The 25898-nt window shown below is 35.7% G+C and overlaps 2 protein-coding genes across 7 annotated transcripts in view; one reads left to right on the top strand and one right to left on the bottom strand.

The window, feature by feature from the left end:
• Positions 1-1292: 1292 nt before the first annotated feature.
• On the bottom strand, positions 1293-6887 carry LOC130050513 (uncharacterized). Its single transcript, XM_056150709.1, has 2 exons — positions 5048-6887; positions 1293-1300 (listed from the first exon to the last, which is right to left on the bottom strand). The coding sequence occupies exons 1-2, from the start codon at positions 6885-6887 to the stop codon at positions 1293-1295; spliced, it is 1848 nt and encodes a 615-aa protein (XP_056006684.1).
• A 4448-nt stretch (positions 6888-11335) lies between these two features.
• LOC125660019 (protein O-mannosyl-transferase TMTC4-like) overlaps positions 11336-25898 on the top strand; it is a 30056-nt gene continuing 15493 nt past the window's right edge. The window contains exons 1-7 of one of the 6 annotated variants that reach the window (XM_056150182.1): positions 11336-11485; positions 18648-19008; positions 20535-20751; positions 21479-21566; positions 23477-23601; positions 24189-24308; positions 25118-25282. In XM_056150182.1, coding sequence (XP_056006157.1) covers positions 18665-19008; positions 20535-20751; positions 21479-21566; positions 23477-23601; positions 24189-24308; positions 25118-25282 — 1059 coding nt within the window. In that variant the 5' untranslated portion in view covers positions 11336-11485; positions 18648-18664. Of the gene's footprint in view, positions 11486-15905; positions 16024-16578; positions 17436-17487; positions 17573-17674; positions 17698-17992; positions 18219-18647; positions 19009-20534; positions 20752-21478; positions 21567-23476; positions 23602-24188; positions 24309-25117; positions 25283-25898 lie in introns of those variants that run through there. The other 5 variants (XM_056150183.1, XM_056150181.1, XM_056150185.1 and 2 more) reach the window with 5 other exon arrangements.

Raw genomic sequence — 25898 nt, 5'->3', positions numbered from 1 at the left:
GGGAAATTGTTAGCACATCAGAGAATTTTCTTTAACAAGATACCGTGTATAATTTTCAAAGAAATGCTGAAATCGTTACAGGAATAATACATTATGAATAATAGGGACTCATCCTTATGATATCATTCTAGTAAAATATTTCATTCTATCAACATCACTTCTGTATACACAATGCCGAAAAATAAAAAGCGCAAGAGGTCCATGCCTGATGATGCTAAACATCATTTGAAAGCATCTATGAAAGGATCATGGTATAATCAAGAAGACAAACAGGATCAGCGAGGTACCAGTGTTTCATCCAGAAAAATTCAAACTGAAACTGAATATTTACAAGAGGAAAACAGAGGCAGTATCATTATGGACTTAGACATTTTGAACTCTCAAATAGGTGAGCATACATGTTGTTCAAAATGTTATGGGAAAATGAACCTTTCCGTAATTCCAAGCAAGCAAAATGGACTGTGTTCAAGTCTTTTACTGAAGTGTCAAAATGTTCAGTGTAACCACACCTCTGAGTTTTTCACTTCAAAACTGTGCACAAGCAGTTCCCATTCGTTTGAAGTGAATAGAAGTGTCGTTCTTGGGATGCGGTTAATTGGCAAGGGAAGAAATGCTGCATCAAAATTTTGTGCAGCCATGAACTTACCACAACCAGTGTCAGCAACACCATACAGTGACCACACAAAACACATCACAGAAAAAACAAAAATTGTACTTCTGCAGGAATTACTGAATGCAGGAAAACGAGGCCATACACTAAAGGAAAGTGAGGATGAGAACTTGTGCCCTGAAAGTGTAGTTGACTGTGGAGTGACAATTGATGGATCATGGTTAAATCGTGGACTATCATCACGTCACGGATTTGTAACTGTAATATCAATTGATACAGGAGAAGTCTTGGATGTGCATTACATGTGTTCTGTGTGTCCTGAGTGCTCAAAATGGGAGGATAAGACATCTCCCGAGTACCTTGAGTGGTTTCTAAGCCATGAATCTGAATGCATGTTAAACCATGATGGGAGTGCACAGAGCATGGAAACAGAAGGTGCCTCCATTCTGTTCAACAGGTCAGTCCAGAAATACAATCTGAGGTACAATCCTTTTATAGGGGATGGGGACAGTAAAGCCTTCCTACGGGTACTGAGGGACAAACCCTATGGGGACATAGAGATCCAGAAGGAGGAATGTGTGGGCCACATTCAAAAGCGAATGGGGACCCGACTAAGGAACTTGATTACCAAGTACAAAGGTAACTTTTCTCATTTGCAACATTTACTGTTTCAATGATCAAATCAATTATCTAAAGATAATTTACAATATTAAAGATCAAATTGTACCAAACAAATATACAATTTCCTTGATGTCAAGATTTTTATTTTCATTTATTTATTTCTTTCTGACCATACTTCCGCTCACTAACGACAGGTTGATCGCAATTTCAATAAAAGAATTTTTTTTTACATGTATGTTGCTGAAATAAAGTACCGTATTGTGGTGTTTATACTTTAAATCTGATTGTTTTTATTAATTTTGGAAATGCAACCGTGACAGTGGACCCAGTTGTCAACGATGTATCATAATTTTTCTGATCCAAAAATAATTATCAATTGCAGTTTATTATAAAAACAATGCCAATGTATAGTAAGTCATCAAGTCATTAGAAAAAAAAATTATCGAAAAATATTACGATGTGTGAGCATATCAATTAAAGGGAAACACAGAAAACTGGTTAAAACCACTGTCTAAAACAACTTGTGAGATTTCATTTTTACCGTCGTGACATATATTCCTCCATTGCAATTTTAAAAAATGAAGGGATTTAAAACAAGTATTAATCTGTCAACCTGTTAAGTTTAGATTTCCAAAGCGTTGTATCGGCATGGTTGCATTATGACGAGGTAACTATATCAAAATATCATATTTTTTATTTACTCTGTGGTATTTTTAAAGGAAACACATGCATAGATATCACCGGTTCATATACATTAATTACACTTAACACGATATTTGTGAAAATTTATATATTTTTGGAAAATCTTATTATTTTTCTTATTTTCAAGCATAGTATAAGTATAGGCCTATAACAACTTTGGTGATTATTAGGTGGTGTCTTTAAGACATTGACAGAATGGGAAACAATATCAAGATTCGGGTGGAAATATGAATTCAAGTCAAAATACACATAAGCTCGACCCAGTTCGCCTCCCCGATGTCAAATACTTGCCGACGCCCCTCTAATCGAAGCTGTCAACTTTAGCGACATGGCTATAACAAACTTGTTGACCAAACACGAATTTGGGAGACGGATTTTATGTAAATACAAAGCATATCCTTTGTCAAAATATTTCAATCCACTTATCTATTAAAGATCTTTAAAGGGTAATAAACTAATAGGAATATAGGTGGTATTTTGGCCAACCTCAGATACATATACCTACAATTGCACGGAAGACAATAGTTGTTGACAAGCTAGCATTAACAACTGGGGAGTCAAGAAGTCTTTCGAAACACTTAAAAACACTTCGACAATATACAACTACGGTAGGCGCCGGGTATATTTCTCTGAATCAACAGTTTATAAGATATCTCATAAAATATATAAGATATCTCATATACTTTATACGATATCTCATAAACTTTATAAGATATCTTGTATATTACACAAGATATGAGATATCTTATAAAATATATGAGATATCTTATAAACTTTCTTTTATAAGATATCTTATAAAAGTTATAAGATATCTTTAAAAAGTTTTAAGATATCCTCTAAATGTTATAAGATATCTTATAAGGTTTATGAGATATCTTATAAAAATTCATTTATGAGATATCTCATAAAGTTCATGAGATATCTTACAAAACATATAAGATATGTTATACATTTTATAAGATATCTTATTAAAAAAAGATATAAGATTTTCCGCTCCATTTTTTATTTAAATTTTAACAAAGTCATGACTGGGCTTTGAAATAATGGTATTTCGACTGTGTCAGCAAAAACCTCAATACAATCGAATATTTTTTAAAACACTTTGGTCATGGGTAGATGGAAAGACAGTGTTTAACAAAAACAAAATTGTCTTAGTCTTTTGCCCAGTTTCGGATCATTGCCAGTTCCGAATGACTTTGTAATTATTTTTTTAAACTACTAATTATTGAAATGATTTTTACTTAGAAAGGTAAATCACGTTTGAAATGATTACTGAGGGATATAAAACTGATGTAATTTTTATTCAACCCAGGTTTATTACGTGTCACACTTCTATAATACACAATGACTTTGGGGCCCCGTGGGGATCTGGGTTAGAATAGATCCTCAGTACCCCTTGCTTGTCGTAGAAGGCGACTAAATGGGGCGGTCCTTCGGATGAGACCGCAAAAACCGAGGTCCCGTGTCACAGCAGGTATGGCACGATAAAGACCCCTCCCTGCCCAAACACTGGTATTAAACTGATGATAGTAACTATCGTTACTATCATCCCAAGATGGCGGAAGGAAATTCCGGAAAGACCACGTTTACTTATTATATCTATTTGTATTGTTTATTTGCGAATGATATGTGGGCAAGAAATATCATACACTAGCAACAATTACGATCAGGTGTTATTTTATCTTTTATACGGTTCATATGAACAGAAAATTCGTCGTTGAAAACACAGCGAGGATGCATATGATAGTAACGGAAATGAATGATGATAGTAACGTAAAACTTTCGTTACTATCATATGCATCCTCGCTGTTTTTTCTGTTCATATGAGCCGTATAAAAGACAAAATAACACCTGATCGTAATTGTTGCTAGTGTATGATATTTCTTGTGTATGATACGTCACAATAAGTCCGAGTCATTCTACGTTCATAGTTCGTAAGGCACAAAATATACGGGTCTCTGATACACAGTTGAATGCATGGTTTTGGTTGATACAAAAACAAGCAAGTAAATCAGCATTCAAGGAGAATGGAAATACAAAACTGGTTATCATATCACTGTATTTCGTTGTTTGTATCTTCTACCGTAATATGTTGACGGGGCGGTGTTACCGTTAGGACGATCTCAGCTATATACATGTAGATGAGCGGACTCCAATTTCAAATGCACTTTTGAGTCTTGCTTTGTTTCGGTATAATAAAAAATTTATTGCATGAATGTTCGGGAGATATGAAGATTTATTCACCCAAGAAAAATCACATTCCCCTCGGGCGTTGCCCTCGGGGAATATGATTTTTCTTGGGTGAATAAATCTTCATATCTCCCTCACTATCATGCCATAAATGTATAATGATAAATTCATTTTGTAAAGCGTAAAATCCATATTGCTCTAAACGCTATTTAAATAACAATAAAATAAGTAAAACAAGTTGTATAAGAACAAATGACTAGTAGGTGAAGAGAAGGAGTCCGGTATGATTGCATAACATAGTAATCTTGACCTAGATTTCATCTGCACAGACTAGTTATAATAAATTGTAAAAAGATGAGTCTTTAGTTTAGGTTTAAAGATACAGAGACTAGCAGCAGTTCTGATATCATAAGGTAGAACATTCCACAGTTTAAGGCCAGCCACACTTAAAACTCGAGTTTGAATCACAGATGAGGTGGTAAATGGCACTTGTAGTAGGCTCTGATCACTGGACCGCAGAGTTCTGGAGGGAGCATAGGGTGTTATGAGTTCCTGCAGATAGGATTGGTACCGTATAAGTTTTACATTATGACCCCTGGGTCGAGGGCTCTGCTGGTGGACTTGTTAGTCCCCGAGGATCTCTACAGCCCAGTAGCTAAGTACTTCGTTACTAGCTTGAAAATACGGATATATATTTAATTGCTGTTATAAAATTTAGAAATTCATTTCAAAATTAAGGATTATCTCCCTCAAACATAGCTCTTATCCTTAGACGAATTTTTGGCACACTGTTTTCCCCTATAATAGCTCTAAAACTTCATTGTTATTTCGGATTTCAAACATTTCGGTTGAGCATCACTGAAGAGACATTATTTGTCGAAATGCGCATCTGGTGCATCAAAATTGGTACCGTATAAGTTTTACATGGAGCCATGATGTTGACTGTTTTGTACACTAACACCAATGTCTTGAAGATGACTCTCTCCTGAACTGGAAGCCAATGGAGGGAGCGTAGTACTGGTGTAATGCTGTCATATTTGCGGGTGCCTGAGATGATTCTGGTTGCAGCGTTTTGAATGGATTGGAGCCGCTGGATCTGCTTTGATGGTAAGCCGTATAAAAGAGAGTTGCAGTAGTCCAGCTTTGTTGTTATGAAGGCATGTACAACACATTCCAGCGATTTCCTGTCCAGATATTTCCTCAGCTGGCTCAGGTTCTTAAGGTGGATGAAGGCACCTCTGCACATTGATGATATATGTGCCTTCATGGTCATGTGAGAGTCAATGGTTACACCAACGCCCTTGGCCTTAGTAACAGGAGTGATAGATTCGTCTCCTACTTGCAGTGAGGGTATACATGTATGCAGCTTAGAGGTCATTTGTTTGGAGGATATCTCTAACACCTCAGTCTTGTCTGTGTTGATCTTGAGGTGATGCTGAGCCATCCAGGTTTGAACTGACCCCAAGCAAGATTCCATCTGACTGACTACAAGAGCGGCCTGTTGGACTTTAAAGCTGATATACAGTTCATTATCGTCAGCATACATGTGGTACAAGACATTGTTCTTTCTTAGAAGGGCCCCCAGGGATGCTGTGTAGATGTTGAACAGAACGGACCCGAGGACTGATCCCTGGTGGACACCGCAGCCCAACTCAGTGGCATCAGACTTCGCTCCCTTCACTTTAACAATCTGGGTCCGATTGGTAAGATAGGACGCGAACCACGTGAGCACAGTGTCCTTAATTCCAAGGTCCTTGAGTATTTGCAGCAAGCGTAAATGATCTACAGTGTCAAAGGCAGCCGATAGGTCCAATTGCACTAGCGAGACAGCCTTCTGCTCTCCAATGGCATAAACCACATCGTTGTGAACTCGCAGAAGTGCCGTCTCAGTACAATGCCCCTGACGGTAAGCACTTTGGAATGGCTCCAATAGATTGTTCTCACTAAGGAAGGTTTGTATATGTGCTGCTACAACCTTCTCAATCAACTTGGATAGATATGCAAGGTTAGACACTGGCCGGTAGATCTTTGGTATGTCAGGGTCCAGTGAAGCCTTTTTCAGAAGTGGTTTCGCAATAGCTTCTTTGAAAGATGTTGGGAAGGAACCACTCTCAAGTGACTTATTTATGATAGAAGTGATGACGGGAGCAAGAGCTGTGACTTCTTGCTTCACAAGGGATGTAGGAATAGGGTCCAGCTCACAGCTCTTGTCGACAGATGACCTAATCAACTTTGTGACCTCATCCACAGTAACATGTTGGAAAAGGCTAAGTTTAGTTTCATCGCCGATTGCTGGTGGGTCAACAAGTGGATTGTGATTGTCACATGCAATGGAGCTGCGAATTCGTGTAATTTTCTGCACAAAAAAGTCACTGAATATGTCAGCCAGATCTGATGGTAATTTGTCGGCAGGCAGTGGAGTGGTGGAGTTCCAACCAAGCAGCTTGTTGACCACTCTGAAAAGCTGCTTACTGTCACCTATGTTATCAAGCACCAAAGTCCTGTAATGCTGGAGCTTAGCCGCATCAATGAGTGTGTTCACCTCTTCCCTGCACTGAATGTAAATCTCTCTGTGTACCACGAGTCCTGATTTGCGCCACAGTCTCTCAGCTTGTCTTCGTCTCTGTTTCGCCTCTCTGATAGAGCTGTTGTACCACTCATACTCTGGTCTGATGGTGATCGTGCGAGTTCTGAGTGGTGCGAGCCAGTCCATAATGGAAGAGAGTTCACTGCTGTAGAGTTCTTTGAGGTCAGTGAGTGACATTTCGATTGCTACCGATGAACACAGAGTACAGCTGGTGAAAGCTTGACTGAGAACACGGGAGTCAATGGCCTTGACCTTGCGATAAGTCACTGACTGTTTAGGAAGCTGGGATTTGGAAATCGAGATTCACAAAAACCAGGCAAATGATCCGGGAAGCCATGATCCTCAGCAAGGGTGGTGAGCACAAGAGAGTCCACTGACCTGGATAGAACAAGGTCCCGTGTGTGGCCGCCGCGATGGGTGCTCTGAGTGACATGTTGCTGGAAGCCAAAGGATGTCACCAGAGAGGGAAATGCAACAGCATCAGCATCACTGGAATTCTCAGTGTGGAAGTTGAAATCACCCACGATAAGTAGAGAGGTAGCGCATGAAAACAATTGTTCAAGGTAAGCAGAACTCGCTGAAAAACTGCTTCAATGTGTAGTTGTTTCCTCTAGAAGGGGGTGGACGATATACAACACATAAACGTAATAACTGAGTAGCATTCACACTACACTCCAATACCTCAAATGACTCCATAGAATGAGTGTCTGATGTAGGTTTAACTTTGAGGTCAGACCTATAAATGACAGCTGTTCCTCCACCATGGGACCTGCGAGGATTGTGTTTGATGTTGTAACCAGGGGGTAGAAGTGCACTAATGATAGGATTATCTCTGTTAGAACATGTGAGCCAAGTCTCTGTGAGATCCACAATGTCCAATTCCTGCTCACTGATGAAGTCATTTAGGCTAGTGGTCTTGTTGCACACTGGCCAGGGATTTAGTAACCAGATGTTAAAATGTCTCACTTTGGCTTTCGAGGTGTGCCATGAGGAATCCCTAGATGGTTTGTTTTGGTCACCGTGTTTGCATGCCCGATAGGAACCCCCTGTGATGTAATGTTATGCCAGCCAGCAGAACCAGGTTGTTATAGTCTGCCTTACGTGTCCGATCTGGCTTACCCTCTCGTTCACATCTCAATTTGTATTGTGTATGGTTGATATTTGTATTGGGTATGTTTGATATTTGTATTGGGTATGTTTGATATTTGTATTGTGCTATGGTTGATATTTGTATTGGGTATGTTTGATATTTGTATTGGGTATGTTTGATATTTGTATTGTGCTATGGTTGATATTTGTATTGGGTATGTTTGATATTTGTATTGGGTATGTTTGATATTTGTATTGTGCTATGGTTGATATTTGTATTGGTGTTATGTTTGATATTTGTATTGGGTATGTTTGATATTTGTATTGGGTATGGTTGATATTTGTATTGGGTATGTTTGATATTTGTATTGTGTTATGGTTGATATTTGTATTGGGTATGGTTGATATTTGTATTGGGTATGGTTGATATTTGTATTGGGTATGTTTCAATCTGACTAAAGTACAGACCTATATTATTATATATAATAATATAGGTCTGTACTTTAGTCAGATTGGGGTATGTTTGATATTTGTATTGGGTATGGTTGATATTTGTATTGGGTATGTTTGATATTTGTATTGTGTATGGTTAATATTTGTATTGGGTATGGTTGATATTTGTATTGGGTATGGTTGATATTTGTATTGTGCTATGGTTGATATTTGTATTGGGTATGGTTAATATTTGTATTGGGTAAGGTTGATATTTGTATTGGTGTTATGTTTGATATTTGTATTGGGTATGGTTAATATTTGTATTGGGTATGGTTGATATTTGTATTGGGTCTGTTTGATATTTGTATTGGGTATGTTTGATATTTGTATTGGGTATTGTTGATATTTGTATTGGGTATGGTTAATATTTGTATTGGATATGGTTGATATTTGTATTGTGCTATGTTTGATATTTGTATTGGGTATTGTTGATATTTGTATTAGGTATGGTTAATATTTGTATTGGATATGGTTGATATTTGTATTGTGCTATGGTTGATATTTGTATTGGGCATGGTTGATATTTGTATTGTGTATGGTTAATATTTGTATTGGGTATGTTTGATATTTGTATTGTGTATGGTTAATGTTTGTATTGGGTATGTTTGATATTTGTATTGTGTATGGTTAATATTTGTATTGAGTATGTTTGATATTTGTATTGGGTATGGTTGATATTTGTATTGTGTATGGTTGATATTTGTATTGGATATGGTTGATATTTGTATTGTGCTATGTTTGATATTTGTATTGGGTATTGTTGATATTTGTATTAGGTATGGTTAATATTTGTATTGGATATGGTTGATATTTGTATTGTGCTATGGTTGATATTTGTATTGGGCATGGTTGATATTTGTATTGGGTATGGTTAATATTTGTATTGGGTATGTTTGATATTTGTATTGTGTATGATTAATGTTTGTATTGGGTATGTTTGATATTTGTATTGTGTATGGTTAATATTTGTGTTGAGTATGTTTGATATTTGTATTGGGTATGGTTGATATTTGTATTGTGTATGGTTGATATTTGTATTGTGTATGGTTGATATTTGTATTGTGTATGGTTGATATTTGTATTGTGTTATGTTTGATATTTGTATTGGGTATGTTTGATATTTGTATTGGGTATGGTTGATATTTGTATTGTGTTATGTTTGATATTTGTATTGGGTATGGTTGATATTTGTATTGTGCTATGTACGATATTTGTATTGGGTATTGTTGATATTTGTATTGTGCTATGTACGATATTTGTATTGGGTATTGTTGATATTTGTATTGTGCTATGGTTGATATTTGTATTGGGCATGGTTGATATTTGTATTGGGTATGTTTGATATTTGTATTGGGTATGTTTGATATTTGTATTGGGTATGTTTGATATTTGTATCGGGTATGGTTGATATTTGTATTGTGTATGATTGATATTTGTATTGTGCTTAATATGGTTGGTATTTGGAATTTCATGATCTCTGGGGTAGATGTTCTGACTTCGGGGTTGGGCCAAACTTGGTATGTAGTGTTGATTTTTAAAAAGATTTCAATAACTTCTTCAATGCTATTGATACTAAGAATTTCACGATCCCAGAGGTAAGGATTTTGTCATCAGAATAGGGGCAATATTATTTTAGTGCTCATTGTCTTCATCATTTGAAAAACTTCCTCTTTAAGTTTGCTGATACTGTATGAAAACTAAATGCATATTTGGGAAAGCAGAAAGGGATGTACTAAAATTGTGAATATCAAAACCCCAGGGTGGGTCCAAAATATAGTCATATAGTATTAACATTTGCGATTTTTTAAGAGAACACTGCATCTTGTTTTATACTGTTGTTGAATATTAAAATGTAAATTTGATACGCAGATCAGGAAAATTATTCTAGATTTCATAGCCCATGGTGCTAGTGTAGACACTTTTTAACTAAAACTCAGGTGATTGAAGGACTGTGAGCCTCTAGTTTGATAAAAGAATCATTGTGAAAATTACAAACTTGAAGAAAATCGATGCATTCGATATCTTTTAATACGTAACACTAGAAGAGAAAGGACAAACGCTGATTATTCTTTCATAGAAACAAAATACGCAATGACTTTATATTCATATATATTCTCATGAGCCAGTGTATGAGAAAAGGGGTCTTATGACATAACGTCACAATACGCAGAAAACTTCATAAACGTCAGGAATATTGCGCGACGCCTGCATTTTCATTGACGCACCATTTCTAAGAAGCATGCTTTAGACATATTGAATTTTACGCAGCGTTCTTGTTAATAGCAGCCGTCATACTTAATACTTTGATGCAAAGTCCAGGGGCTGCATTATCTTGGAGACGGCGAGCATTTGCGATTTTCACACGGTGTGGGACACCGGTTTCCAGAATTTTTCTTGTGATTGTTTATAAGAATGTTTTTTACTTCAGGTATTTCCTGGCCGGTCACGTCGTTAAAGAAAGGATATTCATTTTGTTTTTGTTATCAGTCAAAAATTATTGTCATATTAGTTTTCATACAGAGCATGTAGGCCTATATCATATTCTCTCTTCGTTACAATTTTCATTGTTGCACAGTCGGTATAATAAACTCTAGGCTTCCCGTATATATGCTTCCTGAGTTACATGTAATCAGCAATATTATATGAATAATGATAACGGATTCAAGGGATAAATAAGTTAAGTAATGGTTTATACTATTATGTAATAAGCAATGGACAACTATTTGTAAGTCTGTGGCAGATTTACGGAAGGGGGTATTGCATCCCCCTGTGATTGAAAATGTTTAGCACGAATAATCTATTTTGTCATTTTGGGTCGACAAGACAACCCCCCCTCTCTCTCTCTCTCTCTCTCTCTCTCTCTCTCTATGCGGGATAAGTACTGATCCATATATATGACAACCCCCTCTCTCTCTCTCTCTCTCTCTCTCTCTCTCTCTCTCTCTCTCTCTCTCTCTCTCTCTCTCTCTCTATGCGGGATAAGTACTGATCCATATATATGGAAGTCTATGACAAATCGGACGACTGGAGTACAGACCTGGGAGTATCGCGAGCGAACGTCTGGGGAATACGAGCGCGCGAGCGAACGTCTGTGGGACACGACTACTGATAAGAAGAACTATAACTCTTACAAAACTGTCACTCACAGGATGAGACGTCATGACATGTGTGTTAGTCAGGTGTTTATAAAGGTAAATTTTTTTAAAAATATTAATCTATTTGTTAATTTTAACAGGAGTGCAGGAATGCCAATGTTCATCTCAAGTTTCTGATAGGGCGTTTTTATACAAATATCATGTGAAATGACAGTATTATTTAAATGAAATATCAACGAAAATAATTCAGTGCAGAGGAAATTCGAATCTACATCAAAATGAGTCAACTTTTAATTTGAATTATATAAACAGGGCATAAATCTTTTGTTTGAAAATTATTTTAAAGTCATATTTATTATTATTGCGTGCAGTAGTTGAGATCTTAACATAGATTCTTATAAGAAACAAGTTAGTATACTTATATCTAACAGTTTATAAATTATAGGCCTAGATCACTTTAACAGTTTAGGCCAAAAAAAATAAATAAAAAATATACCTGGTATGTTGGTTTCCATTTTCCCGATCGACCCTAAACATTTCTGCTGACCCTAACATATTTTTTTCCATTCTCACAGATTTTACGAATTAATGTCATCACTACAACAAGAATATATTTATTGACTAATTAGCCTATTAGAGTTATCGACGATATTTATTATATGCACATACTATTTTATGCATAGTGAAGTACTGAATCATTAAAAAATAATTCAACCTATGAAATAAAATTAAAAAAAAACAAACCACTACCTACCTACCGACCCTTCAAATTTTTTAGATGAAAGTGGAAACCAACATATATTTATATGTATTGGCCTAACAGGGTATGTTTGAGTAACACGATATTAATGTACATCCAATATTGAATATATGTTGTGAAGTTAAACATGACACGGTACGAACTGCTGTTTAATGACAATGAGTTATTTTTATGTTACTAACAACTGCACGATTGGCATATGCCAATGCTCATCATCCTTTTATCATGTTTATCTGTGAAACAGCTGTGAAATGTACATGTATATCAGTGGTGGATCCAGAAATTTCAGAAGGGGGGAGCAGTAAACTGCTTAAATGGGTCTAGGGACTGTCTTGAAGCTCCTAGTGGGTCCAAGGTGAAGCCCTGGTAGATGAACAAGTGGTAGATCCCCTGGAGCTACAGAAGAGTTCTGACAAAATTAGATGTATATATTATCACTATTATGTACATTTTAGTGTTTAGGACATATCTCTTAGACTAATACATGTATAATGGTGTGACCGTTGGATGCAGAGAAATATGAAATGGTCATTGGTGTTCCATCAGAAAGGAGATATTGACAGATAATCAGTTTCATGGAACATTTAAAGCTTTTGCCAATTAGCCCATAGAATTTGGTTATTTTTAGTTTGGACTGTAATAAAGTTATCAATCTGTTCTAGAGTTAGAAACCCCGCAATGTTTTAACAGTCACAAAGTTTTGTCAGGTCATTGATATTCATGGCATTGTGATGTCAGCTTTCAGCCAATGAATCTATTTATGTTATGTGACTGAGGAATATGAACTATATTTTACAATATTTTGTGACTGTGGAGTATGAGCTATATTTTATGATATTATATGACTGTGGAGTATGAGCTATATTTTATGATATTATATGACTGTGGACTATGAGCTATATTTTACACTATTATGTGACTGTGGAGTATGAGCTATATTTTACAATATTTATGTAACTGTGGAGTATGAGCTATATTTTACAATAATATGTGACTCTGAAGTATGAGCTATATTTTACAATATTTATGTGACTGTGGAGTATGAGCTATATTTTACAATATTTATGTGACTGTGGAGTATGAGCTATATTTTATGATATTATGTGACTGTGAAGTATGAGCTATATTTACAATATTTATGTAACTGTGGAGTATGAGTTATATTTTACAATATTATGTGACTGTGGAGTATGAGCTATATTTTACAATATTTATGTAACTGTGGAGTATGAGTTATATTTTACAATATTATGTGACTGTGGAGTATGAGCTATATTTTACAATATTTATGTGACTGTGGAGTATGAGTTATATTTTATGATATTATGTGACTGTGGAGTATGAGCTACATTTTACACTATTATGTGACTGTGGAGCTTGTGCTATATTTTACAATATTTATGTGACTGTGGAGTATGAGTTATATTTTATGATATTATGTGACTGTGGAGTATGTGTTATATTTTATTATATTATGTGACTGTGGAGTATAAGCTATATTTTACACTATTATGTGACTGTGGAGTATGAGCTATATTTTATGATATTATGTGACTGTGAAGTATGAGCTATATTTACAATATTTATGTAACTGTGGAGTATGAGTTATATTTTACAATATTATGTGACTGTGGAGTATGAGCTATATTTTACAATATTTATGTAACTGTGGAGTATGAGTTATATTTTACAATATTATGTGACTGTGGAGTATGAGCTATATTTTACAATATTATGTGACTGTGGAGTATGTGTTATATTTTATGATATTATGTGACTGTGGAGTATGAGCTATATTTTACACTATTATGTGACTGTGGAGCATGTGCTATATTTTACAATATTTATGTGACTGTGGAGTATGAGTTATATTTTATGATATTATGTGACTGTGGAGTATGAGCTATATTTTACAATATTTATGTAACTGTGGAGTATGAGCTATATTTTATGATATTATGTGACTGTGAAGTATGAACTATATTTACAATATTTATGTAACTGTGGAGTATGAGTTATATTTTACAATATTATGTGACTGTGGAGTATGAGCTATATTTTACAATATTTATGTGACTGTGGAGTATGAGCTATATTTTACAATATTTATGTGACTGTGGAGTATGAGCTATATTTTACAATATTTATGTGACTGTGGAGTATGAGTTATATTTTATGATATTATGTGACTGTGGAGTATGAGCTATATTTTACAATATTTATGTAACTGTGGAGTATGTGTTATATTTTATGATATTATGTGACTGTGGAGTATGAGCTATATTTTACAATATTATGTGACTGTGGAGTATGTGCTATATTTTACAATATTTATGTAACTGTGGAGTATGAGTTATATTTTATGATATTATGTGACTGTGGAGTATGAGCTATATTTTACAATATTATGTGACTGTAGAATATGAGCTATATTTTACAATATTATGTGACTGTGGAGTATGAGCTATATTTTACAATATTATGTGACTGTGGAGTATGAGCTATATTTTATGATATTATGTGACTGTGGAGTATGAGCTATATTTTACAATATTTATGTAACTGTGGAGTATGTGTTATATTTTATGATATTATATGACTGTGGAGTATGAGCTATATTTTACACTATTATGTGACTGTGAAGTATGAGCTATATTTTACAATATTTATGTGACTGTGGAGTATGAGTTATATTCTATGATATTATGTGACTGTGGAGTATGAGCTATATTTTACAATATTTATGTAACTGTGGAGTATGTGTTATATTTTATGATATTATATGACTGTGGAGTATGAGCTATATTTTACACTATTATGTGACTGTGAAGTATGAGCTATATTTTACAATATTTATGTGACTGTGGAGTATGAGCTATATTTTACACTATTATGTGACTGTGGAGTATGAGCTATATTTTACAATATCATGTTCTTGTATGATTTCCGAAATAGGTATTAAATTTTACAGTGCAAGTAATATTACCCAATCTAATTGAAATTAGATGTTAGATCTGCGCACATACTCATTACACAGTCAGTATTGTGTAGCGAGTATGTGAGCGGATCTAACATCTAATTTTAATTAAATTGTAATATTACCATGCTTTATATTGAACTGGGTAGCACAGTGATTAGATCACCTGTCTAGTAATGTGAAGGTCCCAGGTTTGATCCCCGATTGGTTCAAAGATTTTTCTCTCCTTCTTTGCTACAGTAATATTCATTTATTTAGCTTACTGTAATACATGAGAGACGACTTTTCATTTTTTTTACTTGTCACAATCAGGAACCATCAATTATGCTACGTGTAACTTTAAAACAGACATGGTAATATATCCCAATATTTTTTGTAGAAACAAGATAGAACGCAAGTGAATTGCTACAAAAAATGATATATTGTTGAGAAACGTTGCATATGTCCTTAATAAAGTCTGTGATAAAGCTGTATATTATTATAATAGTATCAATTGATGTATTACAAACTGTCTCCCATCATGCCTGGCATGTTTATAATTGTCCTAGAACAAACGCCTCAGTTTGGGTGTTTTATTATAAAACTGACTCAATTTTCCCTTAATTATTTTATCAGTCTTTAATTGCATTATTCTTGAAATATTTCACAAGGTAAATGAAGGTTAAGTGAGGGGTTCTTGTCCGCCATACTGAACACAAATTAGAGGTCATTGTGTGACCAGCTTCATCAGTATGAGTCACTCAGATGACCTATTGCTATTGGTCTATGTCCGTCATTGTGCACAGTTAACAATTGAACATTTTAAATCTCATCACGATAACTACATGTATAATCTTTCCAATTCTTTTCAGATTTGGTATGAAGCATTTGAAATTGCCAAGCTGGGTAGCTCAGTAGGTTAGCACATTGACTGCTGAACTGTTGATTACCAAGCTGGGTAGCTCAGTAGGTTAGCACATTGACTGCTGAACTGTTGATTACCAAGCTGGGTAGCTCAGTAGGTTAGCACGTTGACTGCTGGGTAGCTCAGTAGGTTAGCATGTTGACTGCTGGGTAGCTCAGTAGGTTAGCATGTTGACTGCTGGGTAGCTCAGTAGGTTAGCACGTTGACTGCTGAACTGTTGATTACCAAGCTGGGTAGCTCAGTAGGTTAGCACATTGACTGCTGAACTGTTGATTACCAAGCTGGGTAGCTCAGTAGGTTAGCACGTTGACTGCTGGGTAGCTCAGTAGGTTAGCACATTGACTGCTGGGTAGCTCAGTAAGTTAGCACATTGACTGCTGGGTAGCTCAGTAGGTTAGCATGTTGAATACTAGGTAGCTCAGTAGGTTAGCATGTTGAATACTGGGTAGCTCAGTAGGTTAGCATGTTGACTGCTGAACTGTTGATTACCAAGCTGGGTAGCTCAGTAGGTTAGCACGTTGACTGCTGGGTAGCTCAGTAGGTTAGCATGTTGACTGATGAACTGTGGATCGCAGGTTCGGGTCCAGCAGGGGTTTTAAATTTTTTTTTTTTTTTTTTTAGTTTACTTTCTACTAAAACTGCATTTTGTGAATAAATATATAAAAGTAAATTTGAAAGTTTTCAATTTCAAAGTATTGTTGTACACATACAGTCACATCAAATTAACATATATTATGTAAAGCCTTTCATCAGTGTGGGCACTTTCAGGGGCATTTAAATCAAGTTATCTTGTTTTATACTGCTGCTGAATATTAAAATTTACTTGTATATATGCAGAACAGGAAAATTATTATAGATTTCGCAGCCTTTGGGGTTATATAGTGATACTAATACTCCGGTGACCGATAAGACCAGTGGACCTCATGATAGATCATCATTGTGTACTGAATAAATAAGGAGGTGGACTGTGAAAGAGATTTAAAAATGACACAACAGGCTGGTTTAAAAATAGCCTCCCCAGACAGGTTTTCCTGGCAGTATTATGGAAAATAAACAGACAGGCGTCCCAGGCCAATCGACCATAACAAAAGAACGCTGCGACCAGCCCTCCTTACAAATTCAATGAAAAGCAAGATCAGTTCTTTATGATTTATGTCTCTTTGTTCATATGGAATTTAGTTTGCATTTGCAATTTTTTGATTCATCATGTCCCTAGTACTTGTGTGCCTGAGAGTGGGGAACCAGTGTTGGTGAAATAGAAAGTGCCTTGTCCTCATTTATTTGGGAGGAGAGTTCCATCGATTGGAGTGACATTTTAAGATTTGTTTTGGGGGGAAAAGAAGTTGGAGAAATTGACTCAAAGTTTACTCTGATTGCCTCGAGGAAGTCTGCAGTGGATATCGGGGTAGGTGTTTTAAAACACTGGAAAGATAAGGTCTAGTTTTTAAGTATTGGGTTGATTGATTTTCTGTTGGAGGGAACCATCTGTGTTAATCTTCCACACTAACGGACTGCATGATCAGTGGATTATCACCAGATCCTGTACGGGCCATCTTTGTATCTTGTTTACTGTGTTCTCAGTGGACTTTAAAAATTTGTATTCTTTTTTTCCCACTGCAGAAATTTAGATTAGAAGATGTGAATGTTTTGATCATTATAACTATCAGGTAAACATTTGATTAGATGATAAAAGGTCATGTCTATAATGAACAGAAGATACCCATAAGGTGAACGGAATGTTAATGCCTATAGCAAACGGAGAGATCTTAAATTTGTAGGAACTGACCAATTGACACTACTGTAACAGTTGAATTTGTAGGAACTGACCAATTGACACTACTATAACAGTTGAATTTGTAGGAACTGACCAATTGACACTACTGTAACAGTTGAATTTGTAGGAACTGACCAATTGACACTACTGTAACAGTTGAATTTGTAGGAACTTGGATCAATTGACACTACTGTAACAGTTGAATTTGATGGATAAGAAGAGTTTTGTTTTACTCTGTGATTATATGAGTCATCATGTCATTATCATGATAATATCCAGGCATCTTTAAAAATAATGTAAATTTTGGTTCATGGAGGAATGACATTTTCATTGTTCTCCCTTTTTGCCCACTATTGACTAATTCAAATCTTCAACTAACGGGAGAGTGTGGATTACTGTACTGCTGTAATCAAGGTGACTGTTAATTTGATTAAACCACACCACATGCAAGAGACTTAACCCCTACTCCACCTATTGGCCCCACCTTACTTGCTGTATGACAAGCACTGACACATGAAGGAAATTAAAATATATCATTACACTTATAAGCATGTGTACATTAAGTGATCATTTTATAGTATTGAACCTCAGAAGTAGTATTTACAGAATGGCTGTATATTAATCAGAGAAAAGTTACATTGATTAAGATTAATTAATTTCTAGTCAATCTTGATTTACTAACGATCGAGTCTAGAACTTGTACAAATGTAAACTAACAGATATACAGACGTATAGGACCTCATTGTAATCATTGAAAATTGAATTATGTACATTTCATTTCAGAATAATTTGATTTTTAATTGTAACATTTTAGGATATTGATTTTTTATTGTAATTTTTCAGGATGAAAGGACTGAATCATGAACAGACTGAAGCAAAATGGCCACAATAACAGCAGCAGCAAACAAAATGGGGGCCACAGGAGTAATGTCCCTTACAGGAAGGAATGGGACAGTTGTCTGCCCCTGCCTGCTCTCCCCTTCCCCTCAGCAGCATGTGTTGTATTCCTATTAGCAGTGTCCTGTTTTATAAACAGTTACAATGGAGATTTCGTCTTTGATGACAGTGAGGCCATTTTGTCCAATAATGACCTTAAACCAGAGACACCTCTATCAGACTTGTTTATTCACGACTTCTGGGGAAACAAGCTGGACTCTAAAACAAGTCACAAGTCTTACCGTCCACTCACAGTGCTGACCTTCAGGTTTGTCATAATGACCGTTGGGAGTTAATTTTTGGGAGGGAATTCTGTTACTCTCCGTTTGTCTGTGTAACAGTACATGTAATCTGTCATGGAGGCTCAGTGGTTGGAGCATTGGTTTCATGATCGAAAGGTTGAGGGTTCGAGATTGCTCGTACTTTAACCACGTCAAACCCAAGACTTAAATTTAGGGCACTTCACCTACAGCTGGTGATTCTCAATATGAGTGGAAAAATTCTTAAATAGGACATAAAACAAATTAATTTAAAAAAAACATACATATATCTGTGTCTCTGATTATCTGTTACAGACATTGTATGGACAGGACGTCACACTACTGCAGAAAGCTTCCTCATGACCAGAGGACGTGCTTTGAATATATAAGAAATAAATAAGCATCAGCATTTTGTTGAAAATATGCTGGTGTGAATTAAGCACCACTGTTCATTCCCTCATGTATTTTCAAAACAAAAATTTCTTGTATTTATTTGCATTCTGCTTTCATTTCTGTTAGAATATTTTCAGCCTTCAAAATAAACATATATACTACTCAATAATAGTTATCAAGATTCATACGCACTTTAATTTTTGTTTACAACTGCATGTAGATATGTAACCCAAGGTCATTTGGGGACTAGTTCACAATTAAGAGACAAAAATTTTGAACTTCTACATGACACAAATATGGCATTGGACCAGTCTTATGATGTAAACAATGACCATTATTCATGTGATTGTTCAGAGAAATACTTGGAATTTCCAGAAAAGTATCATTTACAGATAACTTGTTTTCTAACTAATATTGCGCACGAAAGTATGGATTATGAGTTCCTGGTGTAGATTAAGATGATATGTGACATTTTGCAGTAGTATATAGTTTTTTGGTCACATTTCAGGTACAATTTACTTACATCCTATTTAATGTTTCTACAAAATATTGGGGTATATTACCAGGTCTGTTTTAAATGTAACATATTTTGGTAATTCCTAGGTATGGTAAGTAAAATGTAAAGTCAGCTCTTCTTTATTACAAAAAGTTGGATATGGACATTACCAAGTTATTGTAGCAAAAAAGGGGAGAAAAATCTTGGAATCAATCGAGGATCGAACCTGTGATCCTTGCATTACTAGTTAGGTAATCTAACCACTAGCTGAGCTAATCAGGCCGATATATAGTACGTTTTTTTGGGGTAATATTATTACGATATAAAATTTAAACCTATTTCGGAAATCACGCAAGAAATTTTCATATCGAGGAGAGGAAAAAATAGATTTAGAAAAAATGGCAGAAATATTTTGTATGAACTTAAATTCTCAAGAGTGTCCAAGAGAAGTATAACAAAACAGAGCAGTATATACGTGGTTCTGTATCGACAATTCTTGTTCAGCTGACCATCAGCATGCAAAATACTTTACAATTTATAATCAAAATACTTATAATAAATTAAAATCATTGTTATGTTTCACTAATTGTTCAAGGTTGAAATAATTCACTGGAAGTTTCACAAAAACTTTTTTTTTTTTGGCAGATGGAACTATTTCCTCTCAGGAGGTGCCATTCCGATGTCATTTCATGTTGTAAACATCATCCTTCATGGCTTGGTATGCGTGCTCATGCTTGCCATGTTTTCATTAGTCCAGTCTGGTTACCATAGCGATGGAGAAGGACAAGTGATATTTGGTGCTCCAAAAGCATCCCTGTTGTGTGCAGTGCTGTTTGCTGCTCACCCCATTCATACAGAGTCTGTGAGTGTTTTCCTAAAGAAACAAATCTGTACATCTTTTTAGTCCCCTACCGAAGAAGTCGAAGGGGACTTTGGTTTTGCGCTCCCTGACCCTCCGTCAGATCAGTTTTCCACACTTTTTTCTCTGTTCTTGCAGAGTTATTTGATATTTGGTACTAAATTGCTTTGCTATAACAAGTTATAGGTCAAGTTCGAAATTTGTCTCAACGGTCTGTTGATTTTTCACTTAGTTATGTCCCTTGGACGTAGAAAAATAGCTTGGATTATTAGTTTACATCTAAGTTTCTTACTTCTGTAGATAAAATTACTACACTCAAACTTCTAGCATAGTAATACAACAATGTAGGTAAATTATTCATGGTCACCTACATTTCACTGTTCATTGACTTGGTTAAAGACTTAAACCTTAATATAAATTTGTCTATTTTCCTTGTCTAGTCTTTGTACCTGAATAGTAGCTGATTTGCAACCATTCCTATCCTGGTTCCCCAATTTTCCCCCTTACCATAACCTACTGAATATTGTTGTGGTGCAGTAATTTTTGCGACCAGTAGGGAATTACATATTGTCATGCAATACTCTCAGAATGCTTGGTTTTTTTTATCAGAGCTGTATTGTGGCATTTTTCCTAAGTCCTTTAAAATGTAGTGATATGAACACTTAATTATTACGAATGTTTGTTTTTTTAGATTGTTGGTAGTATTTGAATGATTTTGATTGGTTGACAGGTTGCTGGAATTGTTGGAAGGGCAGATCTACTGTGTGCTGTACTCTTCATCCTATCATTTCTATGTTATGTCAGGTCCTGTTGTCAAGGTAACTAAGCTGTACTTCATGAAGTAACAATGCCTCCAATATCTAACATTTCTAAGAAAGATATCACCAAACTAGTCAAGTATATTATATATATATATATGTACATATATATCAGTGATGAATCGCCTGCAGTAGACATCGCTGTTTGTGCATGGATTTCATTAATTGTCAGCAGCACACATTGCTGCAAGAGAAAGCCTTTAATTCATTCAGTATACCAGGAAATTTCCAATCTCATTCCATATTTGTTGTCAATAAGAATGGGCAAATTCAAAATTTGTCAAATTTACTACTTTGAAATATATGTAAGAATAATTAAGTTATTTTATCGTAATTTTGAATGGGACAAAATCATTTTTTTTTTTAATCATCTCTGCACAAAAAACACCAAAACACAGTTTTTAGCTCACCTGAACCGAAGGTTCAAGTGAGCTATTCTGATCACATTTTGTCCGGCGTCCGTCTGTCCGTCTGTCTGTCTGTCCGTCTGTCTGTAAACTTTTCACATTTTCGACTTCTTCTCCAGAACCGCTGGGCCAATTTCAACCTAACTTGGCCAAAAGCATCCTTGGGTGAAGGGCTTTCAAGTTTGTTCAAATGAAGGGCCATGTCCCTTTCAAAGGGGAGATAATCACAAAAATGCAAAAATAGGGTGGGGTCATTTAAAAATCTTCTTCTCAAGAACCACTTGGCCAGAAGAACTGAAATTTACCTGAAAGCTTCCTGACATATTGCAGATTCAAGTTTGTTCAAATCATGGCCCCCGGTGGTAGGATGGGGCCCCAAGGGGTGGATCAAGTTTTACACACAAATATATAGGGAAAAACTTTAAAAATCTTCTTCTTAAGAACCACTAAGCCAGAAAAGCTGAGATTTACATGAAAGCTTCCTGACATAATGCAGATTCAAGTTTGTTCAAATCATGGGCCCCGGGGGTTGGATGGGGCCACAATAGGGGATCAAAGTTTTACATACAAATATATAGGAAAAATCTTTAAAAATCTTCTTCTCAAGAACCACTGAGCCAGAAGAGCTGATTTTTACATGAAAACTTTCTGACATAGTGCAGATTTAAGTTTGTTCAAATCATGGCCCCCGGGGATAGGATGGGGCCACAAGGGGGGATCAAAGTTTTGCACACAAATATATAGGGAAAAACTTTAAAAATCTTCTTCTCAAGAACCACTAAGCCAGAAAAGCTGAGATTTACATGAAAGCTTCCTGACATAATGCAGATTCAAGTTTGTTCAAATCATGGGCTCCGGGGGTTGGATGGGGCCACAATAGGGGATCAAAGTTTTACATACAAATATATAGGAAAAATCTTCTTCTCAAGAACCACTGAGCCAGAAAAGCTGATTTTTACATGAAAACTTTTTGACATAGTGCAGATTCAAGTTTGTTCAAATCATGGCCCCTGGGGGTAGGATGAGGCCACAAGGGGGATCAAAGTTTTACATACAAATATATAGTTAAAATCTTTTTCTCAATAACCACTGAGTCAGAAAATCTGATATTTACAAGAAAACTTTCTGACATAGTGAAGATTCAAGATTGTTCAAATCATGGCCCCCAGGGGGTAGGATGGGGCCACAAGTGGGGGGGGGGGGTCAAAGTTTTACATACAAATATAGGAAAAAGCTTTAAAAATCTTCTTCTCAAGAACCATTGGGCCAAAGAAGTTGACATTTACATGAAAGCTTTCTGACATAGTGTAGATTCAAGTTTGCAAAGGGTAGTTTGGGCCATAATAGGGACTAAGGTTTTACATGCAAATATATATGGAAAGTCTTTAGATATGGGCCAAAGTGACTCAGGTGAGCGATGTGGCCCATGGGCCTCTTGTTGTTATGTTAATGTCACAGGGACGGCTGGTGTTTAACTACAGGGTGTTTTGGTTTTTTTTGTAGAAATCTCATCCCAACCCAACAGCAGTCTTCATTGTCCAGATGTGTTTTCCATGGCTTGGTTCTGTATCAGTATGATTCTGTGTGGTCTGTCCGTTCTGTGTAAAGAACAGGGTATCACTGTCATTGTAAGTAGAGAGAGGGGGAAAGAGAGACAGGGGATAGAGAGGGGAGAGAGGATAGAGAGAGGGGGGGTGAGAGACAGTGATATTGGGAGAGAAAGACAAACGGACAGTAATATTGGGAAAGCGAGAGTGATAGAGACAGAGTGATTTAGAGAGAGAGAGAGAGACAGAAAGTGATATTAGGAGAGAGAAAGAGATATTGGGAGAGAGAGAGTGTGGGAGGGAGTTGGAAAGAGAGATCTTATAAGCACATACCGGGACATCTATATTGATCTATGAAATAATAAAAGATACAGTCGAACCTTGTTATCTAAAACTTGATGGGGCCGATAAGAAAAAAGAAATATCTGAAGGCTTGAGATATTGAGGTTAAAACACATAAAAAAATTGTTGTTGGGACTTTCAACTCACTTCAACATATCCATGGTATCAATCTTGGAGATAGCAAGTTCAACGGTAATATGTTAATGTGAAAGTAGGAGGAGATTTATGCCTTATGTTAAACCACACAGCCTGTATCATTGACGTCTTCCTGTGTGCCATTATTCGTACATAAACATGTGCCTTTATGATGCTGTGTTTTATTTTAGGGTATCTGCAGTGCCTATGACATCATAGTCATTTGTAAAATTGATGTTTTAAAACTCTTGAGGTTAAAAAGATCTGAAGGGATCATGAAATCTGATGTCTCACCCAGCACAGGAAATCAGGTTTGTGAATTGTCATCTTGTTTTGCACTTCACATTTATGTAGACCAGCATATTTTACATCTCACATTTTAAAAGAGTTTTGTAGAAGTTTTCATCTACAGCTAAAATCCTGTGAAATCAAAAAGTTTGCAGGAATCAAAAAACATATTTGCTTCATATGTTCATAATAATTGCAGAAGATATGTCCATAATTGTAGCAGAAGAAGGTATTGCAAAATCTGGAAGATATCTGAAATCTTTTATGATTTTATAAGCACTTCATATCGCGGTTGGGTGGTGTTCTTGTTGCTTTAGTTGTGACATAAGAACACCACATACATTATTATGGTTTGGTGGTGTTTTCATCACTCTGATTGTGACATATATAAGGACACCACATATTGTTGTTGGGTGGTGTTTTCATTGCTCTGAAATTTGTGATATACGGACACTACATTTGTTGGATGAGTGTTATAATCATTGCTCTAGTGGTGTCTTAATGAAATCGTTGTTAGGTCACAGGTTAAACCCTCTGTTGAATTTTGAGGACAGATTACATCATATTACCGGAGGTTCAGTGATACAGTGTGAGATTGCAGGCAACAGAATGTCCCTGCACTGCCAATAATGGGTCTGATTTGAAAACTGTGTCTAAAGGTCCCGCAATATTGTAACAGTATCAAACGAACTATAACCAAACATTGTTTATGCATGTATATAGAAATCGTCTGTCACCAAATTGAGTTCATTTTCAATAAAATATTTTTTTACATTGAATTTAAATGAACGTAATTAGTATTTTTAGTTTTGAGCATCTTTATTATTTACAGAAGTCCTCGGGGGAATGGTTTAAAAGTCTATGTGTGCGTCATGTGTTCCTTGTGATTGCCGGTGTGACCATTCTTGTCACTAGATGGCGTGTGATGGGATCAGCACCCCCTACATTCCAAGTGTTTGATAATCCACATTCATTTGTAAATAATACACTACTTAGGGTAAGTATCAGCGCCCCCTACATTCCAAGTGTTTGATATTAATCCACATTCATTTGTAAATGATACAATGCTTAGGGTAAGTGAGTTGGTATTTGTAAATAATACACTACTTAGGGATAAGTGAGTTGGTATTTGGAAGCTGATAAGGGCATGTTAGCACGCTGTCATATGTATAGCATAAATGCAATGAAGCAGCACAATGAAATCATATGTAGGTATAGATTGTGAGATGAAGCCAAGCTTTTTATTGACTCTAACAACCCGAAAAATTTTCTGTAGACAGTCAGTAACGAGCATAATAAGTAATACTGAGTGGCAATTTAAATGCAGATGCATTTTGATGGTCTATCTCTCAAACCAAATTAATACTTGATTTTTTAAACTCTTTATTTTTTGAAATAGGAAAATTTAGGTCCAGTTATTTTGATTTTACGCTTCATGAAAAGTTTTTTACGAGGGAAGCATTGCAGTTCATTTCTTCATGTATTTTCAAAAATGAAATATATTTTTTCATATTTATATTCTAATTTCATTTCTGTTCGAACTCCCAGCCATTGAAATAGACATATTACAATGTATATTTATCAAGATTCCTACACATATTGTTTACAACTGC

Source organism: Ostrea edulis, chromosome 9 (genome assembly GCF_947568905.1).
Source record: "Ostrea edulis chromosome 9, xbOstEdul1.1, whole genome shotgun sequence".
Classification (NCBI taxonomy): domain Eukaryota; kingdom Metazoa; phylum Mollusca; class Bivalvia; order Ostreida; family Ostreidae; genus Ostrea; species Ostrea edulis.
Note: the sequence above shows the minus strand (reverse complement) of the source record. Positions and strands in the feature narration are given on the sequence as shown.

Excerpts from the sequence above, each read along its gene's own strand:
- LOC130050513 (XM_056150709.1), bottom strand. The coding sequence starts at position 6,887 with ATGTCACTCACTGACCTCAAAGAACTCTACAGCAGTGAACTCTCTTCC.